Consider the following 24,303-nt stretch of genomic DNA (forward strand, 5'->3'; position numbering starts at 1 on the left):
GTTGGTAGTGGGTTTTGATATTGTTAGAGTGTTGTCAATATGTCTTTAACATGTTTCTTTAGTGTTTTGGACTATTAACCTTTAAGGCAAGTTGTAATGGGCCACCACCTTGATTTTGTTGCTTTTAATGTTAGAAAATATTACGTACCATAGAAATAATATATCTAGAAATATATAAATGAATAAAATAAAGAACAAATAAAATATAAATACAATGAAATTTAATTTTAAAAATTAAAATTATAGTACAAGCAAAATATTTTAAAAATAAAATTATATTTAAATTGTTGAAAATGAAACTTTAGCTTTTAAAAATATAAGTAAAATCAAATTTAAAAACAATTTCTATATTTGAATGTGCTCTACTTAAATAAATTTAAATATTGATAAATCTTCTCTACATGTACATATACATATACATATACATATACATTTACATGTGTGTATGTGTATGTGTACACACACATGTATACATGTATATATAATCTTATTTTATACTTTCAAATTATATATAACCTTACTTTATACATAGAATTTGTTGGAGGAAACAAATGACAAACATTTAATATAGTTGATGTTTATATAAAAATATGTATTTTTATTTTATTTTAGAAAATTGAATCTTACCACTTATAGGTTATGTACTAAGCGTTGGTTTGAGGGAACATATATAGAACATTTAACATAGTCGATGTCTTTTGAATTATATGCAATTATTAGTTCTGTTGTAGGCTATAGAGAGTCTAATTAGTGATTAACCAATCAAACTTCATAAATATTTTTAACAATATTATAATTTAGTATTTAACAAAGTTACATGTAAAATATTTAATGAGGCAATAATGACACTTTTTCTAGAAATGTCATCCATATTAAATTTATTGTTAAAGTTTAACTTTGAATCAAATATATATATATTTTTTTTTTGGAAAAAGGGGTAAAAAATTATTCAATGAAAGCCACATTACATAAGGCCTTAGGCCCAAATGTCCAATACACAAACCCAAGAGCAATTAAATTCTATCCTTTTCCACTAAATGCTCAAAAGTCCAACATAATCAGTAGGAAGATCATCCCTTTCTGAAATATCCCAACTAGCTCCTTTCTCCGATGCCCATTTTTCCAAGACATCAGCCACTCCATTCCATTCCCCAGGAATATGGCAACAGAAGATCCAATCCAATAAGCTAGTCAAGTGAAGAATCTCTCTAACAATAGAGGCAATTTGCCAGTTCGAGTCATCCACACTCTGGTTATTTATCAGATCCACAACAATATGAGAATCTCACTCACACCATTTTCCTCCAACCTAGAGAGAAAGCTCACTCCATAGCCACCTTAATAGCCAAGGCCTCCATCATATTATTAGAATGAACTCCTTTGTGAATAAAGAACATGAAAATAACATTGCCATCCGTATCTCTCCTAATCCTCCCCGCACTAGCCTGTCTAGGGTTCCCACGGGAGGAGCCACCTGTGTTAATTTTAGGGATAGCTATTGGTGGAGGTCTCCATCTCCCCACCCTAAAACCTTTCTCTTGAGTGGCTGAGATTTCTTACTGCTCGTGCTTCCCAATCCTTTGTCCATCAATCCCAAATTCCTGATTATACTGAAGTCACCAGGATCCACTGGTTCAGTCATATCACACTTGGCATAGATAGTTTCCTAAAGTCTGCTTAAAATTAGCTGCCATATTTTAGTGACTCCCAAATTGGAGTTACATAAAATCCTACGATTACATTCCAACCAAAGATTCCAAAGAATAAAAGTAGGTCCAACAACCCAAGCCACCTGGAGGAATGTAGTTTTCACTGGGGGTCTGCCAAGGCTATTCCAAAATTCAATAAGAGATTCAACATGAATCCATCCATGACACCATGCCTCCCACCACCTATGCCATATTTCTCTAGAGAGAGGGCATAAGAAGAATAAATGAGAAACATCCTCTCCATTCAACATATAGAGGAATAGAGAGAAGGACCCTGAAACCCTCTTCTCTGGAGATTATCCCAAGTAAGACACTTCTTTTGAGCAACCAACCATAGAAAAAAATTACATTTCAGCAAAGAGAATTTATTCCAAACCTTCTTCCACCAGGGAACCTCATGTACTCCATGACATTGATTATCCAACTGAGCATAGCCTTGGGCCACACTGAACTTGCCTTTAGGACAAGGATCCCAAGCAAGGATGTCTTTGTCCTTAGAGGAACTGCATAGCCTAACAGAGAGAAGATTAGCTAGCTCAACCCAAATCTCTGAGGAGCCCCTCGGGGGCCATTCATATGGATCCTTCCAACCAACCACATCCATTGATCCATACCGCTTAATAGTCTTGAAGTGAGCTACCTTGGTCCATCCTGCAAGAGAAAAAATTTGACATAGAGGCTGGAGGTGGGGATAGCTGGAGAGAATGCGAGGATGGCCATCCCAAGAGTCTTGCTAGAACAACACACTCGATCCCTCATTACATATCCTGAAAAAGGCCTTCCTTGATAAGAGGAGCTCCCCTTTTAAGAGTGTCCCAAATAAAGGAACCCTTTCCATCTAGTGCCAGCCTAGGAATATCCTGATACTCCACTCCCAGAAAGTACTTTTGGGCTAGAATCTTAGCCCAATCCTGATCTTGATTCTTGCACCACCTCCAATATAACTTTGCCACTAGAGCCTTGACGCCAAGAGCCATACATTTAAGGCCTAGCCCCCCAACAAACTTAGGCAAGCAAACTGTGTCCCAGTTGACTAAGCTCCATTTAGAAGAGAGGAGATTGCTTGACCAAAAGAATTGTCATGAAAAAGCATCAAATTCTTTCATAACTCCAATGGGAGGAGTTTGCACCAGACACCTATAAATGGGAACAACCTAAACCACAGTCTTGAGGAGGATAACTCTCCCAGCAGAAGAGAGCCACCTATGAGTCCAGTGACTCACCCTGCTATGAAATTTGTCCAAAAGACCTTGCCAATATTCTTTCAGTTGAGTCCTCAGAGCTCATGGAACTCCAAGATAGATCAAAGGAAGAGAACCAACTTGAATCCTGAGAATCCTAGCAATCCTAAGCTAGATCAACTGAGGAGTATTAAAGAAATAAATAGATGATTTACCTTCATTAATTTGCTGTCCAGAAGCTTTTAAATAAGTATCCAAAATCATTCTGAAGTTTCTTGCCTCATTAATAGTAGCCAAGCCCATCAGTCCAGTATCATCCACAAATTGGAGGTGCGTGTACGTTGGAATATCATTATGCCACTTCCACCCTTGGACAAGCCCCTGTTCTACTTGAAATTTTATAAATTTTCCTAAGCCCTTTGCCATGATGATAAAGAGATATGGAGAGATAGGATCCCCCAATCGAAGTCCCTGAGAAGCAAAGAATAGCTTAGTGGGTTCTCCATTAATAAGAATAAAAAAGGATGGGGAAGTCACACAATTGAGAACCCAATCAACCCATTCCATATCAAATTCGAAAGCGAGGAGTAAACAACTCAAGAACTCCCAACTAACCTAATCATAAGCTTTAGCTAAATCTAGCTTAATAAACATAGCCTTTTCCTTAGACGTGGCCATAGAGTGAATAGCTTTTGAAGCAATAACCACTCCATCAAGAATCTGTCTGCCACCAACAAAACCTCCTTGTTCCTCGAAAACTAAAGTGGCAAGAAAAGGCTTGAGCCTTTCAACAATTAATCTTGTGATGATTTTGTACGTGACATTACATAAAGCAATAATTCTGAACTGATCCAAACTGTTAGCCCCATCAATCTTGGGAATGAGAGCTAGGAAAGTAGCATTCAAAGACTTGAGCATTTGTTTATTTTGATATGATTCCTGGACTACTTCTAGAAGATCAAATTTAATAATCTCCCAAAATTCTTTGAAAAATTCAATGGGAAAGCCATCTAGGCTCGGGGCTTTACCTTTCTTCATACCAAAGACCACCTTATCCAGCTCTTCAAGCACAATAGGCCTTAGTAGATCCCTATTCATACTGCTAGACACAAGTTGAGGAATGCAATCTAAAATAGTCCTTGTCTCTACCAATGAACCAGGTTCCTCCTTAGAGACGAGTTGAGAAAAGTATCTAGTGGCCTCTAGAGAAATTGCCTCTTTGGAAAAGAGTTGATCTCCAAAAGCAGAAACAAGAGAAGTGATAGAATTTCCAAACCTACGAACTTTAACTGTGTTGTGGAAAAAAGTAGTGTTTCTATCTCCCTCCTACAACCAGTCCACCTGAGACTTTTGCTTCCAAAATATTTCCTCCCGAAGCTCCCATTCCTCTACGTCCCTTAGAGCTGAGGACTCTTTAGACATTAAATCCAGAGTCATTCCTTGGTCCCTGATTTGTCGAGTGACACTATCCAGCCTGGCCTAGGCCTCCCTCAAATGTTTTGAAGGTTCCCAAAGCATTGTTTATTCCACTGTTTAAGCTTGAATTTCACATGTTGAAGCCTCTTCTCAAAGGTGAACATGGAAGTGCCATGAGGAGGCCTACCCTCATGCCACTAGGCTATCATAAGATCCTGCAAGGAGGGATCCCTCAACCACATCAATTGAAACTTGAAAGAGGGATTCTTAGAAGTCTTGAAAGGAGTGACAAAGAGCTTAATAGACCAGTGGTTAGAGCCTCTCCAATCAAGAATTTCTGATCTGGTAGACCATCTAATATCCAACCAAAAACAAGAAACCAAGAACCTATCAAGCCTTTTTGAAATAGCCTCCGTCCCACTCCTTCTGTTATTCCAAGTGAATCTACCAAAACCAAGTTTAAAATCAATGAGATTAAAAAAACCAATATTATCTCTAAGAATACTAGAAGAAGGGCCCAATCGAGTAATCCTACCTCTCTTTTCCTCTAAATTAGTAATAGCATAAAAATCTCCAGCCACAATCCAAGGAAGGAAAGGATTGAAGGACTGGACAAATGTGATATGTGACCACATAAGAGATTTACCCACCAAATCACTAGGAGCATAAATATTGGAGAACAAGCACCTTTCTCCTATCTCAAAGTGAGAACCATCAAAGAGATAGAAGACCTACTCAAAATCCACCACAGAGGAGTCACTTTCTTAGGATTCCAGAGACAAGCAAGTCCACCCAAGCTCCCTTGAGCACCCACTCCTTGCCAGCTACCATGGGGCCATAACTTTGGCCCACAACTATCCAATTCATCAACTATAAGCTTAGTTTCCTGAATGAAAATAACATCTGGAGAATGAGAATCTATCAATCTATGAACAACCTTTTGTTTAGGGATGTTGTTCAACCCCCTCACATTCCAAGAAAGAATAATCATTTAGAAGACTGCAAGAAGTGGGAGTCAATGGGCTTCACAAACCCCGCCTCAACTAAAGTCTCTCCCATCATCTTAACCTTCTCCTAATTAGTCTTCCTTCCACTCTTAGTAGACTTCTCTAAGGTCCCTTTTTTAAAGGGCTTTTGCTATAATCCTAAAGTGGATGCAGCTTTAGAGCCTTTTGTGTTGTCAGGCATCCCTTTCTTGCCAAAAAGGGTAGAAGCCATGATATTTGGGGCATCACTGGGATGTGACCCACCAGGAATATCACAACTTTTCTCCTGAACCAATCCATCCAAACAAATTGGTTGACCTTGTTCTTCTTCAGGTACCTGGGTTAGATTCCTAACCTCCTCCATCAGGGGCCCCTGAAAAGAACCATCACCCAGGGATATCTCAACTGGTATGCCTTCCTCTTGTACCAAATTCTCCAAAACATTAAACTTGTTAAAAGTGTCGTCACTTTGTCTATCCATCCAAGTTCTCTTCTGCCCCTTTCCTTTATTATGTGACTTCACTGGGATAAAACCCTCCTTGTCCCTAGAGGGATCTTCTGGCATAGGGGCCTTACCCTTGTCATCCTTAGGGGTTGGCATAGTGGAAGTCGATGATTGAGAAAATTTATTTCGGGGGCATTTGCGTTGTAAGTGCCCATACTTATGGCAAATCCTACATCTAAAGGGTAAAGTCTCATAGTCCAATTGTTGAATCCATGAAGAAGGGCCCAAGCAAATTTCCATAGAATCAAACAACAGATTATTAAGATCAACCTCTACACAAATTTGTGCTAATGAAATTACCTTTCGGTCTTGGGTCTATGTGGCTGACCCAACCAGTTTCCCAAGAAGAAGCAAGCTCGAATGAAGAATATCCTCTCTCCAAAATTCTAGAGGCAGTCATGGAAGCCAAACCCACACTGGGACCCGAGACGGGATCTCCTCAGCAGAGTTGAACCCGATGTGCCAGAGTTTGGTAAAAAGCCCAACTTGGTTAAAGAAGTATGGGCCCCCTTCGAATACCTTGTTCCTGTTTGACATATTTGAGAAAATAACCATAAAATAGTTGTTGGCCGACAGAAGAATTTTCATATCCCCTTTCGGGTTCCAAATCTGATACACCCATGATTCCAACACAGGAAGAGAAAGCCGGAGACCCAAAAACTTATAGATGAGCGCATGCTTGCCCTAGTACTCCACATCCTTTGAAATATGCTCTGGTTGAATAACCAACACTGGTCGATCATTAGATCGCTCCAAACACCCATTCATCTTCTTAATACGAACATAACCCTTTGACAATGAAGTGTTCACCCTAGATGGGAGATTGTTAGTATAGCCTTCAACCCCTCTCGCATCAAAATAAAGGGATCAACCATCTCCATATCAATGGATAATGTCTGAGACGTAGGGATCTCCGATTGCCCCATGTCCCGATCCAAAGACCTTATCTCTAAGTTGAAATCCTTTATCTACAAATGCTCACACCCTGCTATGCACCCCACATCGTCACAGATTGAAGACCCTACACTCCCCGTCTAGCCCCAACTGGCCCGAACCCCAAACAACTGCCCAAAAAACTCCCCCGCAGCCCCCCACACACCCCCTATGCTGCCTGCCAAGTCAAACACCTCGCCAACAGCTGGACCAATGACTACGAGCGTAGTAGATACTGCCAGAAAATGAAAGGCTTAGGGTACGCTGGCCCTAGCCATGCCGATTGCTTGTTCGCACACTAAAGCCATACAACCACTTTATCTTTGAATCAAAAAAATATTATTGTGGTAGCTAATCACATGTTTTTTTCTCTTCTATTACTCTTGCATTTGAAATTTTTTGTTTAATAAAAACTATAAATTATATTTAAGTTATGAAAATTTTACATGTAAAGTTTGTAATTAATTAAAAAAAGAAGTAAAAAATTGTAAATAATAAGTTGAATTTAGTTTGTTTAAATATATTACTATATTATAATAATAATTATTTAAAACATTTCTTTTTAAAGCAAAATAAATCAAACACTTTTTAATACATTTAAATTTTTAATATTTAACAAAAAATTAAAATCACATTTCAACCATTTATTATTTTAATCTTTTTGGGAGGAATTTAGTTGCTATCCAACCTTTTCTTTTAGATATTGAATTTTACTACTTATTATTTGTGAATCAACTAATAAAAAAAAGAAGTAAAATGTAATTTTATCATTTTTTGATCCATATAAAATCTAGGTCTGAAGAATTTAATTATGTCATTTTATAATTATTTAAAAGTATAGATTATATTTAAATTATAAATTTTTTACACCAAAAATTGTCCTATCACACTAAAATTGATTAAAACTAATTAAAAATAAAATCTAATGTATTAGATAAACTAGTAATAATAATTAATGCAATCAGATTTCCACAATCCATGATTTATAATGCTAAGTTTCTGGAATAGATTGTGTAGAGATTTGTGATGAAAAATCTCTACACAATCTATTCTAGAAACTTAGCATTGTAATAATAATAATAATCTTAATAGAGAAATAAACAATCATTCCCAATTGTCCTTAATTAAGCCAGATTAAAATGCTTATGCACTTTGTTTTTGTTTTAAAGTTTATTCCAACTTTACCAAGAGCTAACAAGGTAGAGTTGCAAAGCTTCACAAAATTTAAAGGGGATGTACTAGTTTTTAAGATTAATGAAAGTTTATTCAGAAACATTTGAAGTGCCGAAGCTATATATGTACCACTAAAATAGCCCGTTCGGACAGCATCCTTGTTTAATGGCGGGTCGGAAGTGGCGATAGTAGGGCAGTTCAGGAAGTGGGACTGAGAAGCACTTCTCATTCCATGTTTTCCTGTCGACCCAATTAGCAGATCACTCATTCAAATCCTTTATGAGAAGTAAGAACAATGACGTCTTTGTACTGCGTGCTCAACCATTATAATTGAAGAGGAGCATGGTCACCGTTCAGCCTTCACATCGCAATCGAGATCAAAGGTGAGGTGTAATTATGCAGAATCAATCAACTACCAGAGTAGAATCCACTTCAGATCTCATTAGTTTAACTAGATGTCTGAGCTTTTCCTGTATCTGAACATATCTCTCTGTTTTTGGAGAGCCTATTTCTGTTAGGAAATTTCTGGAGACTTCCCATAGATGATCTTTTTCTATTAGGATGAATTGGGGGTTGTACTAAAAGGAATCTATAAACAATGTCGGATAAGTTCTTGTTTGGCATATATAAGATGTAGATGTGGAGGGGCATCTGAATTATACATTTATTATATAATTTCAACTTTTTTTTGTTGGTGCATTTTTTTAAAATGATGAAAGCAATCATATTTTAGAAGTTAAGTTAAGCTATCATGGTAGGAGGAATTAGTTTGTAAGATCATTAAGGATTGATTTTGTTCGATGATACAAAATTAGTCCAATGCCACAACACAAAAGGATTTGAGCTCGATAAATGATGGAATGAAAGAGCATCTATTATCCTTGCCAATTGAACTATAATCTTTCTAAATGACTGCACTATTCGGCTCTATTCTCATTTATTAAAATTTTACTGCAAAATCTAATAATGACAAATATATAATATTTGAAATTAAGCAACCAAAACATTCTGAGGGACACTGGCCCCCCAAAGCAATCCCCTATACAATTTTTGAATAATGCGTGCTAAGACCAAGGCTGCTTGAAATTCTGCAATGGTTACACTTCCACAAAATTTGTTCAACGACATAAAATGGTTTTGATTTACAATACCTTTCTGTGAAAAGCAGTTCCATGCAGCAGCTTGGCAAATATTTTAGCAGGCGCTCTTAGGTATTGATATTCGTTTTGAGTTACTGGTCTTCTGGTTTTATTTTTCTTATTTATCTAAATAATTAACTAACTATAAGCTCTTTTTTAGGATATTAATATTTGTCTTAGGGTTACTGGTCTTATGATTTTTTTTCCCATTTATTTTAAATAAATAATCAACTCTAATATCTTTTTACTCCACCATTTTCAAAAGATGATTCCAAATCATCCACTACTAATTAAAATTATATGAACCACCTACTCTTCAACATATAATGATATAAAGCAGCAAATAGCTCCATAACCGTAAGCGAATATCTTAAGCTCTTTTTTATTTGAGAGGAGTTGCATACTTAAAAGGTTCTAAAGAAAAAATATGGTTTTCCTTATAGGCTCTCATCTTTTTCCAATGCGTTGGTTCTATTGTGTGTGGTGGCCGCTTCAAACTTCTTCTTTATGCAATCTCATGTAATTACATAAGATTAAAAAAATAAATATATATATCATGAAAATCTGGACCAGCAGCTGCTGCGAAGCAAAATTTCTAGAGATACGAAGGGACGATTTCCAGGTTTTGCATCAGCTGACAAAGAATATTAATGCACTGTTTGTATCCATTGTCAAGTTTCAAGCTAAACCTTGGTTTTTTTGTTGAAAGCACAAATCATGTTAAGAGCTTGTTTTTGTTCAAATATGTAGTGTGTCTTTTCTTGAACATATCTCTGTGGGCGTAGTCATCAATGTTTTTAAAAACATCTCCAGTCGAAGAAGAAAAGGAAACCATATTAAGGGGAAGACAAGTTTTGAGGTTAAGTGTTGCAATTTCGTTACAGAGTGTGTACTTGTGTATGTGAAAAGTCTTCCCTTCTGAAAACCCATGAAATGCCTATTCAGAGGTGCACCTGTGCATGGAAACTATGAAATGCTAAACTAGGCCAGATTGCACTATGAGGGGTCCACCTGACAAGGCTGAATAAGGTTGAGTTTGTAAAGAACAAGTTTGCAATATGAACTGCACACCTTTTAAGGAAAATCTTCATGAAATGCATTATGAGGTGTGCACCTATGTGAAGAAAATAGACACTTAAAATCAAGGATCAGGTTTACATTGTGAAGTGTTCACCTTGTGGAGGAAATGTTGTTTCAACAACTAAGTCTGAATATTCCACTGACAGGATGCCCCTCGGGAAGGAAAGGAAATTCAAAGAAAATTCAAAACTCCTAGTTTGAAAATCTATTGTCAGGTGCACACTCAACAAAGCAAAATTTTGTTAGCAATTTCAAGTTTTAGGTGTTTCAGGATTGATAGTTTGATTTTGATCCGAGGAGATCTCTGCATGAATTTTAAAGTTTCGAAAGCATTGTTTTCAGAAAGGATTTTACAGACTTATAGCATCAATTTTGCCGAGGATCTTGAAATTATCTTCAGATGTTTTAATTATCCACGTTGTTGTTTTTACTTTGTGAGGCTTGGCAGAGTTTCCATTACACTCAAGCTAGCATAAATTAGTAGTATAAACACGTACATTGACATATACCAGCAGATTATCAATTCAATTGTGGCTAGAGTTTGATACAATATCAAGAGAAGATGGTTTCAGATTCACACATCAAAGTGGATTACCAGAGTCTCAAATATCATCAGAGTGTTTTCTAAGCAGAATATCAATTCAATTGTGGCTAGAGTTTGATACAATATCAGGAGAAGATGGTTTCAGATTCACGCATCAAAGTGGATTACCAGAGTCTCAAATATCATCAGAGGGTTTTCTAAGCAGAACAAAAACTTCATCAGAATTATCATTCAAAGTTGCCCTTAAAGATTCGCTCCTTTTAGGTCAAGCTATCTATAACTGGTCTATGCTTAGTCTATTTGCGTTTTGAGGAGAGAAGCATATTTTGGGTAGTTTATTTTAAGTCAGTGCTATTTGAAGCCTTTGCTATTATTAGTTGCTTTCAACCAGTCTCTATTTTGAGAGGAAGCCAAAGTCCCGAATGATGCTTCCAAATGCTAAATATATTAGGAATTTAGGAAGGAGAGATGATGCTGAAAATTTTCAAATTTTTTTGAGCTATTACAAAATAGATAAACACATATATAAAACATATTAAACAAATAAGCACATAACATCAGATATACGTGGGAAATCTCTTTTGGGAAAAAACCCAACACTCCAAAGCCAGACCCAATTGTATTATCAACAACAATCAATTACAATACAATTTCAAGAGCCAATGCTCTCCAAGAGTAATCAGCTGTGATATCCAGAATAATTCTGGCAGCATAACAACGCTCTTCAAATACTTATCTCTCACTCACAATCCTCTTCAGCAATACATTGTATTTATAGAGTTTTTGTGCAAAAAGAAATAGTTTCTAAAGCGTCTACATCCAATGTATTTACAACTTATTTTAGAAACTTCCTTTGTGCACAACTCTTGCATAAAAAACAAATCCAAGAGAAAAAAGCCAAAAATACAAGACTCTGTTTTTTGTTCCAAGTCTATCCTTGTGGAAGACTTGGTCTCATTTAGCATTTTTCAAAAATGCATAAATAAAAATCCAATAAAACATCATAAGGTTGTCACCTTATCCAAATTGTCGCCCACTTGACGAAGACCTTACAGGAGTCATTGCATCACAACCTAGGCCCCAACACCCATAAAACCAACACACCATCTCAACTTCTTAGTGCATACCGGCTTTGTCAATGCATCAGCAACGTTCTCCAAATTAGCAACCTTTTCTAATTTCACCTTTCCATCTTCCACCATATCACGAACAAAATTATACTGTACATCAATATGCTTTGTTTTGGCATGGTGTTTAGTGGTAAAATCGAAGCGCTTTAATAGGATTGTGGACTTCCACTATGGGGACACTAAGTCATTCAATTGTAATGTGAAAGGGAAAGAGGGGACTTTCCAAATATGATTCCACTTTTAACCCAAATTAGATTAGCTAGGACCCAAAAGAGGAAGGGTGCTAATACTAAATCTGGATTATAGGGGGAATACAATACAAAGAAATGCGCTCTTTGGCCCTTTGATAGAATAACGTGAATATGAAATTGAACTAATTGTTTAGGAAATGTAAATTTATATGCTATGTGAATACAATCAGCCCAATTAAGATGCAAATCTAGGATAAGGATAAGAAAGGAAATGAAATATGAAAAACTCCCCTTCAGATGCGTAGAGGAAGATGTATTTAAGCTCAAGAATTTTCGGATTTGAATCTTTTCTGAACTTTTGATTGTAGATCTCGGAATAGAATGAAGAATGGAACAAAATGCAGAAATCTCCCCAGAATCTGAGACTAAAGGACTAGGTCGACTTGGAAGACGTCTTCCCACCAAATTGGCGTAGTTTGCGACTCCGAAACTGACGACTCCAGAAAGCTTGCGAATTGTAGGTTCCAGATCTGTAATCCTTTTCGCTCCCAACCTACAAATCAACACAAAAAAGAAAGGTTTGGGGATTCGGATTTGATGAGGGCTTGCCTTGGTCAAGCCCTAGGTTAATAAATTAACCGTAAATGAGAAATGTAAATGTAAATGACTGTAGAGAACAAGATAAATGTTAGGATTCACCTTGCCCCTCCATATGTAATGTAATTGTATTGTAGATTTTGAATTAGGAATGTAGGGTATCTCCACTCTTTGCAATGGATCTACCATAATTCCATCATGGTGCCATTGACATGAATATGCATCAATGAAGAAGAAGATGAAAGCTTCAATGTGGATCTCCTCCCTTGATGGCCAATAATATGCTAGATCTTGAAGAGGAAATGTTCACAAAGGATTCTTCAATGCTAGATAGAAATCTTCTTGCTTAAATGCTTGAAAAAGTCTTGGATGCTTGAACTCCTTGAATGCAAAAGGCAGAAGTCTTCACTACGAGGCAATATGACTGCCATTTAGAAAGGGACAAGTATAGCCCCTTACCCCTAGTGGCAGATAACCCCCATACCATGCATGCACTTCGCCCCACAAGACCACAAGCTGGACAACAACCGCACCTACCATTGAGGATGAAAGCCTGCCAAAGAGCCGATGTTGAAGCCACAAACACAACAGAATATAGGGCCATTAAGGCCATATAGCCCCAACTCCACCAAACGTTGCAAGCCCAACAAAGGCCACAACCATGGGATGTAGAGATCCCACCTCCATCACCATCATCCTTGTCTGCATCCTCAGCTTTGCCAGATCCTTCCCTGGAAACCCTAATGCCGCTCCCGCCACTACTCTATATCTTGAAATTCTCAAGGGGGACTATTTGCTGATGATTTGTTCCCCACTAACATATTGGAAATATTATAGAGTTACATTTTATAGCATATCATGAGATATTTTGAGTTTAATGAAATATGAAACCCAACTTCAAGTGTAAACTGATTGGTAAAAAGGAGACATAATGACATTTATGATTTATCATTTAATGCAGCCCCTTATTACAAAAATAGTTAAAGTTGTTTGGCAAATAAACTTCAAATAGTTTCCCCAAAGAAATAACAATCATTTTAACCAAGTGCAAAGGGTTGGAGTAGTTCTTGTCTTGGTACCCTGTATTTATCAGCACTAGCAGACCCTTTCTTACAGTGAGTATGCTATGTACCAACGATTGTTAAATGTGACTTTGACTTAGGCCTTGAGGCTGAGTATTCAAACAGACATTTTTTTTGATGAGGGTAAAGGAGTTAGTGAACATGGTCAAATAAACAAGAACTGTGTAAAAGAGAGAGAAATCAGATTTATGTCACCTACAATTTCTAGGTTATGCATTACCTATTCGTTCGGACAAGTTATAGCTCCATACAAGCTATACGTTTCTCCTGTTACAATGCAATATTTGTTTTTATTTCTCTATATCTTTCTATAAGTGCTGCCATTCATTGAAATCTCAAGGATTGTTCTTATTTGTCATTTGTTAAAACTTGTCTTGCAGCTACTTTGGATTGTACATTTTAATCTTAAGCATGCCATGATTCTTAGAAATAAAATGTGTCTGGTCAAATTAGTGGTACAGGTTACTGGTTCCTGTTTCCCACCTTCAATATTTCAAACAGCCCTGTCACATGGAAAAGTATGTGTGGCAAACAAAATGGACTCTTATATTTCTCCTCTTTGACTTGAGATTGTTTACATTTTCTTAATAAAGAAAAAATGATCAACACAGTGTGTTATGTTCTGAAATCTTCCCCAAGCAAGATGAATGAATACGTTCAAATTTACTAAACCTGTATAAACAAAGCATCAAGTACAGTACAAGGTGTTATTCCATATTGAAAATGGAATTTAATTATATCATCAATATTCTTTTACTCTATAAACAAATCTGCAAAAGTAAACATTGAATATGATTTTAAACTTTGAGATAGAAAAAGAAATGTGTATAGACTCTTTTCTTGAATATCCTTCGAAACTGCATGTGGTTTTCTGAAGAGCAGGTGCTATAGTGCAAAAATGCTAATGATTTTGATATTTCTTGTCTTTGTTTGTCACTTGAAATTGGTCCTTAAGTTTACTTCAAAGTGATGAAGTAGAATCATTTGGTTTAATTCTTCTTGTTTCTTTTCTGTTATTAGGTTTTTGTCTGAGTTGTTCCAACAGTATTTGAAGCACTCGGTGCTTTGACCAAATTTTCATAGATTGCATCCAGCTATACCAAAACCCAGAGTCATTTCTTTATCTCCAGGTTATGATATTTCATGCTGTATATTCTGTTGCATTTCTGGGCTGTGATTTCTTGAGAACTAGTGCTTTGGATGGCACCAACAAAATTTCCTACGTGGAAGAGGGACAAAGGATTTATGCCGTGCATTGTACGTGTATTTCTATTTGTAACTGGAAGTGCATTACTATTGCTTGTTTGGGTGGCTGTGAAGCCCCTTACACTTTGCAATAATGGGAAAGAATCCTTGCATGGTGTACATATAATAGAAGAACCTATAACTGATGGTCAAGCCACAGGGAATATTGAAAAGTTCAATTGTATAAGATGCCCACAAGCTGCACCTGTAGTTGCAAACAAAATTGAGGGTGTTCAGCATCCCTTTTTTATCTCACTTGCAGACCTGGGTTCACCAGAAAAGCCAAATAGGAATTTCCTCAGGATGCTTAAGGGCAAGCCTTTTCGTAAACCAGACATATCTCATACCATTCAGGAAGTGCTTGTAAAACTTGAGACGAGTGGATTTGAATCAAGAAAAGGAATTGTTGTTGATGTTGGTGCAAATGTGGGGATGGCAGCATTTGCAGCTACAGCGATGGGTTACAAGGTAGTGGCTTTTGAGGCAGTTTTTGAGAACTTGCAGCGTCTTTGTGATGGAATGTACCTGAATCGAGCAGGTGATATGGTGACTTTCTACCATGCAGCTGTGTCAGATGTGCCAGGCAACCTAACTATGCATAAGGTATGTTTTTAATCAATTCCACCCTGAAAATGCTAATGCAAGAAACACTTTCAATAAGTTTTTCTTATGATCGAGCTCTGAAAATATGCTATAATAACTTGTAACCTGCATTTAAGTAGGAAGTTCTGGAATCTGATTTGAAATTTTAGGTCCAGAGTTTTGGAAAATGAAACCTAAGATGTAGAAAGAGATAAAACATAAAAACACGACTTTGTTGTTTTTAAAATTACATTTCAAACAGTATGCAAGGTCAACTTTATTGATAACTGCTTATTTCCAACTCTTGCATGTGATACTTGAAGAGCTGAATGAAATATGAATGCTGCACTTGGCCACGGAAGTAATTCTGTGCAAAGCACCTAACTTTCCTAAAGAATTTGATTCTCCTTAAGTTGCTATACATGCATTGTGTCCTTCAGATTAGATATATCCTGTCCTGTTTTTATTTGTTCAATATTCTGTCATCAATTTTTTCCCCCTAAACCAACAAAAATTTGGAACACCATAGTTAAGACTACAAAAGCATGTTATTAAGCTCTTAAACAAGCCTCTACTAAACTTACTATTTCTGAAATAGACTTCCTAAATAAAGTTTTTACCATAGCTACTAGGAGATCAGGATGGATATTGCCTGTTGGTATGCCAGTTTCCAAAATAGTTGGAGATAGTTATCCGGAGATGGAAAAAATGATATATATGAACTAGATTTAGAAAAAAAGACCAATCATTCAAATTTTAAAGTATTGAAATAGTTGTCAAGTAAAGGAAAGATTAGTCATCATGATATTAAAAATAAATTTAATTTTTCAAATCATAACCACCAAGAGATGGCAAATAGAGGGAATGCCATTATTTCTAAAACATGGTACTGTAGTTTTCAGAGATGATTATATCCACCATCAATTAATTAGACTTAAATGCATGTCTACCTCTTATGTGTTATTACTTATTACTGTTTCTCTTCATACTAACCTCTTTGGAATTCGGTAAGAAACTTTAAAGCTACAAAAAATCCTTATAGATTTTTATTTGAAATTAGAAAATTACAAGTTTATAACCTTATTTATTACAAGTTGATTACCAATTTTTATAATTAGATTAGCTTTTGTTCTTTGCACATCAGTTCAATGCCCAGAGTAAATTATATGCATATCTGAGAACCATTTATAGGAAGCTTCCCTATTTTCAAGGGATGCATTTAGTAGAATCTAGAGGCGCCTTTATTGGAAATCACCTATTGTCTAGAGGTGCCCCTGTATGGGTCTCTGAGATGGAATGTTTCTGATATGGGATATGAGTACTAGGGGTCAGGGTATGAGTTCCAGGTAAGTATGGTTTTTATAGTGTCATTGCAACTGAAGATATTAACATAGTCTTGAGACATCATAAGATGTCCCATATTTGATTTTTTTGCTCAAAGTAATTACGGCAATGTATGTTGAAGTGTTCCTGGACCTTACATATGTTATGTGTAGATTGTATATCCTTTTGGTCAATAAAATATTTTAATATATACTCTGAGGGGCCAAAAAACATATTATCCTTTCTTTAAAGATGAGCCATAAGAGGTATTAGGTCTACAGCATCCAAGGGTTAGCAGATTAGTGTATGCGATGGGTCCCACTCCTGTCACTATTTTATAGAAATACTATCTAGGATTATATTTTACTACCTTTTTCATTTTAAAATTTCTGCATTTTAATTGTTAATCCATTTAATGTCAAGAAATCTGATTATACTCAATTTTTCGCTCACTTTTGTGCTGATCTTGTTTTTATCTAATTCTGTCTGTGAACCAATTTTAGGCCATTATTTGGTAGTTTGGTAACTTCTGGCACATCTCATCATTTGAATGTCTTTAGCTGTCCAGTTAGTCAACAAAGAAGTGTCATAAATGCTCCGAATTGTGACATTCTTCTATCAATGTGTGATATGTTGGGTTATAGAATATAGTGTATACTATATAGTATTTTCCTATATTTTGGCCATGGAGCTTACTGGAAGGAAATATAGTCTTTTAACCGTACTTTCAAGTCTAAACACTCATGAATGCTCTATTCAATAATTTATTGACCAATTCAAGTGTGTTAAGTGGCTACTCGGAGTTAGGGAGACACCATATTGGGTAATCTTCATATTCTGTTTGTCTCACTTATTTATTTCCCTAATGTAGTTATTTCATTGGTTTTTTGTCAAGAGCACTTCTGGTGTGGACTTTATCTCATGTAGTTTATCTAGAATTGGAAGAAATATTTCTATACTACCTTAAGCATCTCAAGTGTTAATGGATACTATAACATTGTGTTGATGTGAGTTTTGTGACCACCCCAATGTGTAGGATAAAACACTAAGTATCCAATCCTCTGCTGATCAAGGAAAGTCCAAATGCTAAACAATGTAAATTAGTGTGATCAAGTGAAGTGCCCCCAAGGTTTATAAAGCGTAGTTTCAACTTAGTGTTGGACACAACTCAATTTAATGATGTGATATGTTGGTTATCACTGATCACAAAGGGACTTACATTGTTCATTCAATGGAATATCAACTTTTCAAACAACAAATGATTTGGCAATGTAAACACTTAAGCTACTTCTACCGAGGACTTTGAAATAAAATGCAAATGGGATTGGGTTTAGAAATCTCAGCCACTTCTATCTCTAACTCCATCTCTAACTCCACTAATGCAAAGCACTATTCACAATGAGGCAAAACTAAACTAGTCCTTGATTCACTAACTTAAATACCTACGAAAATGAGGGTGCTTTTTCCTAAGGATGCGTAAATGATTTTCAAATCACTTATGTAAATCAAAACCATAAGAATTCAAGTCAAAGAACATGAAGCAATTAGAGTTAAGTGCTTTGCAAGGAGTTCAGCGTAACCATGTACTGTTACTTGCACAACAAGTACCAAAAGGTACGAATTTCAAGTTTCACCATGAATTAACAATGACATCTTCTATCATCTACTTAACATGAATAACTTCTAACTTCTTCTCAACATAAACAACATTTAACTAAGTGAGGAATATGGAAACCATGGACACTACAAAACAACACAAGTATTCAATAGGCTTCAATGAATTTGGAATTACTTTGGCAACAATTTTGCAAAAATCTCCCTTACAAATGAATTGAGAAAGCCTTATATAGAGGCTTCAAGTACAATGGATGGCTCAAATTGATTCAAGATCAAATACCTAGATGTAATATCCCCATTGGTTGCCAGCATCAGAATTTCAGGGATTAGCCTAATATTGGATCCTCGTAGGCTAATGAGGATGGTTAGAGGGTCTTCTGAGGATTGATTCATCTCCAACATTTAGCGATTTATGGATTTGACCTTTGTTCGATGCCATTTGGACTCCACTTGCCATACTTACTATGTATAGTAAGTCAGGGGTAATAGAGATGGACCCTTTCTATTTTTAGAAAGTGTATTTGGTCACATGGGGAATTATGAGGAGAGATTACTATTTCAGACAGCACGGCAATCAGACAAGTATTTCAAGAAATATTAAAGTTCAAGTGACTTAAGTGATTTATTTAAATATTTTAATGTTATAAAGTTATAAAGTTACTTAAGTGACTAAAAGATGAAATAGTCTTCTATCCCACATTGCTAAGTTGTTTGAGCCTCTCCTCATTTTGAAGTTATAAAGGAAAGCATTTGCATTGGGATTGTTACCACGAATATATGTTGCTTTATAAAATTCTAAAGGTTACTTAAATGTGACTGGATATTTCCTAAGGATGAAACCCCTTAAGGAAAATAGTGAGGCTGGACCCAAACCTAGCACTCATGTTGGTACTTTCAGAACTGAAGTTCGATTGGATACATTGAAGGCTGATAGGAAGTTGGAGTCTTTCTGACAGCAGTGAAGTAAAACAGGTCAGTATATGAGGATTTGCACGCACAGGTCATCATTGAATAATACTGGTTCAGGTCGGTAAGCAAACAAGAGAGCAGTCACCCTGTAGCAGAAGAGATGGTTATAATACAGTACTTTGCGTGAATGTCATTCCATTACATCTGCTGTACGTTTCCAGAATTTCTTTCTGGCATCAAACATACAGTAAGCTGAGCTCGTGATAAGGAATAGCTGGTCGGCAGTTCCGAATCGTATCATAGTGAAAGCAGCACTTGAATACCCTTCTCCAATAGTGACGAGCAAGGGATCTGATAACAGGAACAGTACACGGAAGCCGGAAGAGGTTACAAAGTAAGCTAAGTGTCCTGATTCATAGTTTGCGGTCAGTTCACGGGATCCATCATTTCCAACCAGTGGCAGTCTATATTATCAGAAAATCGGGTCTGTACTATCTCACACCTGTAGGTCTCATGTAAATTCCCTAATAGGGTGTCAGGTCACAGTGTCGTTGTAATCTTTTAACAGGGATAAGCTCTTGACTGCACTTGCATTTGTGAGGATCTGAAGTGAAAAGATAGACAATAGTGAGTATACTGATTCATTCCCCCCCCACAGTATACTGACCTGTGGTTGGGACCAACAAAAAAAACATTAACAAACCCAAGAAATAGTTATTATAAGAACCCTAGAAATGATGCACTATTCCTAACATTTTCATGACCAAATAACTTTTTGCCCATGCAATTTGTGAAAAGTCCTTTCCATACTACTAGCTATTACTTGTGGTGGCCCCTTGATTCTAATACCACATATAGAAATTTTTGAGAAAACTCTCCAAGCAAATGCAACCACTGTATCCCTAAATCACATTTTTTTCCTTGGTCCCACAACATACAAGTCTTTACATACCTCATAGTCACCAAGGGTTAGTTTGAGACTTTGAGTTTCTGCGTAATATTGGTGCACGGAATTGCGAATCTATTGCAGCATAATATTGGTGCATGGAATCGTGAAGCCATTAGCACTAATGACATTGAACCCAACAAAGTCTTCGGCTTTCAATGCCAAGCCCTCATCAATGAAGTTGTGAGTGGCCTCACTATCAATCAAAATTGAGATCCATTGGTTGGACAATGACCCATGAACCTGGGATGGATGATATTATGGTGCTTATCAAAGAGTTGGAAGTGTGCTGTTGCTTGTGCCTGAATTTTCATCTACCATCTTCTCTGGTAAATTCTTGATGGTTTGCTCCTCTGTAGCTTGTTGTAACCCACATTCATTAGGATTTGTCTCATCACTGGATACTACTTCAATGTAATCGACATGACCTTTGTCAAGGAATTTGCAGTTATTTTCCCTATACAAGGCATAATATTTTCCTCCTAAGTTCATTTCTAGTGTGATCATCCAATTTCTTTCTTGCAAATGGCTGTAGTGTGGCTTTTTGAGGGTATGAGTTGAAAGTTGAAAACTCTTTTCTTACAGTTGCGTTTTTGTCATCTAGTTGTTGGTGGTCTTGGTTGAGATGATTTTTTTTTCCCTTGCTGTAGATTGTTTTCATGTCAAAAGTCTCTTAATAGCTTCCTGAAGTGATGCTGGTGCAAAGGCCTTCAAGACCCTAGTGTAAAGAGAAAGCTATTCTCTCTAGTGATATGTTAGGTATCATAATTGCAAGTCATTGGAACTCTACTACATATGCATATACTAATGTTTGTTGCTTTATTACAGCGAGTTCTTTGAATTTATGTTCGTCATCCTTATGCTCAAATCATTTCAGCAATCTCTGGTTGAATTCATCAGAAGTTTGCGCAATGTCCTATTTGTGTCTAGGTCTGTGCACAGGCAACACCCTTCAAATGTAGTGTGGAAAACTAGATTGTATCTTCTTACATAAAGCTGAATGCAAAATATTATCTCAGCTTTTGCAGCCAAGTTTGAGTAGATGGTTTGCTGGTGCCATCAAAGGTGTTTGCATTTATAGTTTATTGCCTTTTGCTTCAATTCCTTTCTTTTATCATTTTGACTGCTCCCTTAACCTCTTCTATGCTAGAAAACCTTCTCCAGTATTTGGCAAATAAATAAAGGAAGATATGGTGGCTTTGACTTGTTTAGATTTGCGTTGATATTCGACAAAACGTCTATCAAGCTTCTTTAAAGGCATTTCAATGTCAGTATTGTTGTAGGTCCTTACATACCGAAGCACTCTTGGTCGGATCATAATATCTCATGGAAATATGTGCACATCAATTCCATTTCCTGTTATCTGCAATGCATATTTTGTCGAGTGTCCACTTATAAGAAGAGGTAACTGGACCCACACAAGAACTGTGCTGGGCAGATTATTGCCAGAATTGAAAGCTGGTATCCGTAGTTTCGAATTTGTTGTACATTTAAGGTCCTTTATTTTATGTATCCTTTTTCAGTCGTGGAGGAGTAATTGGCCACGGAATAGCCCCGAGAAAATGGCCATGAAATAGCCCTTTGTACATCATCACTGATCCTCTGCTTTGCCAGTTGTGTGCTACCCATGTATTCATGGTTTTTGAACCAGGATAACAACCATGAAATGTTAGCTGGAGCCTTCGAGTTGAATTTCTAGGGTCTGGAATTCATTTCCTCCACAGTTAGAACCAATTTACCTTGGATGATTTTCAATCATTTGAAAAATAAGGTTTTATAACAGTGTAGTGTGCTTGTTAGTAAACAGACTTGAGCTATTTGCCCCAGGAAGGTGGAAGAAGTACTGGTTGCAGAAGATTGAAAGGAGGAAGGGAAGAAGAGGAGGATATGGCCTCCTCTATTGGAATGGACTAGAGTAGAATAATGAACAGTAGACTGAAATTTGAGCCAAATATAAGGTTAAAATCTTCTGGTGGCACTGGATAATGAAGAAAGATTGCAGCATCAGAGGAGAGCTAAGTACTATAAGGAATGCATATAAATCATATTTGCAATGTAAACTGCTTTAAAAGAATGATAATCCTAAGAAGTCAACTGAATTAGCTGTAGCCAGAGATGTAACTTAACGAGACTAATGCTGATGAGTTTGATAAACAACCAAATAATCAAAACAAGGTCCTTAAAAAGTTAAGAAAAGTTAAATGGGCCACCAACCCTTCCCTGTCTGAGGGATTGGGAGATCCTACACTTGCCCAATTACAGGAAGTCAGACACAATTTCTCTTAGGAGATTATGACAGTTCATTCTACAAAAACCATAACCATATTTGCAAAATTATATTCATCAATCCCTTAGGGGTAGGAAAAACATTATGAGAACTCCAAATTCTTATACCAAATTTGTAATTTTGAATGGAGCTCTTTATGAGTCCTACCTTGATTTGATTCTATTGGTTTGTCAGATCAATTTTTATGTTGTATTTTCATGCTGATAAGAGTCAGATATAGATTGATTATTTATAAAAGAATGTGATCACTTACTATTGTACAACAATTCATATCTAGAAACTACTTTCATTTGATCAAGTGAGGGAGATAACTGAAAAGGGAGTTGTTAGAACTTTTATGCAACAATCCACTTATTAAGTCTTCGCAGACTTGATATTGCTTTAATTTGTCAAAACCAAGAGTGTCCTACATACAACTATGAATTCTAGAATTTATTTATTTGAAGCCCCTGTTCTCTGCATACTATGCTTCGGTTTCCTATATTTAGCCACCCCCATTGGCACTGCTGGTAATCCTTAAGTAAATAAATTGAGGTACGAAACAGTCCACTGTTATGATCCTGTAAAAGAAATTCTTTAGTTCATCTGAAGCCTCTTAATCGGAAGTTATTGAATAACGTTTTGTGCTGAAGCTTTGTAGCACAAATTCAGGAAATCTGAATAATGTCTATTCAGGCATAAATCAAGTAACTAATATATATTTCACTGCATTTGTGTAGTATATCCGATGGCAAACAACATCAGTCAGCTTGCATTTGACAACTTGAACTTGTAATGATAAACATGTTTTCTGGTATTATTATGTAAAGTCAAACCATAGATCTTAGACATTGGAACAGTTAACAACATTGGTGTCGAAAGAGAGATTGTGAAATATGTCGAGACTTCATAATTCATATATTTCAAATGTTTTTGGACAGGTGGTCGGACGACTTGACAACAGTGCGGTATCTGCAACTGGAGCAAAGTTGGCATTCAAGTCAAATGAACTCGTACCAGTGAGTGTAAGATCTATAACTCTAGATACAGTGATTGATCAGTCTGAGCCAGTACTTCTACTGAAGATTGATGTGCAAGGTTGGGAATACCATGTTCTGAAAGGCGCAACCTTGTTATTGTCAAGAAAGCCTGGTGATGCTCCCTACATTATATATGAAGATGACGAGAGACTGCTGCACGAGAGCAACACAAGCAGTAATGACATCAAAGATTTTTTAGCCAGAATGGGTTATAATTCTTGTATGAGACAGGGGACAGATATGCATTGTAAAAAGAAAATAAGCTAGATACTTATTACAGCTAAGGCTTGGCAAGGAAATAGTCCATCCTAGACATTCATGCAATGTTTGTACATCCATGGGTGTACATCACATCAAAAAGAAAATACACGTGGATCATTCTTTGCTTAGAAGATTGGTTTTATTTTCATTTTGAATTGGTATTTATATTTTTGATAATCTGGTGCTTGAAAGAGATATAGTAGAAATAAGCTTAAGTTTGTAAAAGGCAATCAAATATCGACTCCTGATACATTGAGTTGAAATTATGCACAAAAACTGTTAAATAGAGCATGTGAGGGCTGTCATAACCTACAGAGAATCCTTTTCCATGATATGCAGAAAATAGATGACAAGGTATTGTATAGTCATAGTAAAAAACATTGTGGCTAGAATATCTTTTGTGCATACAGGTTATTTACAATAAGATCAATTATTATGAGTCACCTTA

The 24,303-nt window shown here is 36.4% G+C and overlaps 1 protein-coding gene across 1 annotated transcript; it reads left to right on the plus strand.

Moving 5' to 3' along the window:
• The first annotated feature begins 8,052 nt into the window (after positions 1-8,052).
• On the plus strand, positions 8,053-23,986 carry LOC149567266 (FkbM family methyltransferase). The gene is made up of 3 exons (XM_089820436.1): positions 8,053-8,286; positions 14,687-15,514; positions 23,496-23,986. The coding sequence occupies exons 2-3, from the start codon at positions 14,867-14,869 to the stop codon at positions 23,859-23,861; spliced, it is 1,014 nt and encodes a 337-aa protein (XP_089676562.1). The 5' UTR covers positions 8,053-8,286; positions 14,687-14,866; the 3' UTR covers positions 23,862-23,986.
• Positions 23,987-24,303: the final 317 nt, after the last annotated feature.

Source organism: Cupressus sempervirens, chromosome 3 (assembly GCF_028749045.1).
Source record: "Cupressus sempervirens isolate cs-2001-9-10 chromosome 3, ASM2874904v1, whole genome shotgun sequence".
NCBI lineage: Eukaryota > Viridiplantae > Streptophyta > Pinopsida > Cupressales > Cupressaceae > Cupressus > Cupressus sempervirens.

What these genes read in the sequence shown, in the direction of transcription:
- LOC149567266 (XM_089820436.1), top strand. Translation starts at nt 14,867, where the DNA reads ATGGCACCAACAAAATTTCCTACGTGGAAGAGGGACAAAGGATTTATG. An exon ending in GCAACCTAACTATGCATAAG is followed by an intron (nt 15,515 to 23,495) that starts GTATGTTTTTAA and finishes GTTTTTGGACAG; the next exon opens with GTGGTCGGACGACTTGACAA.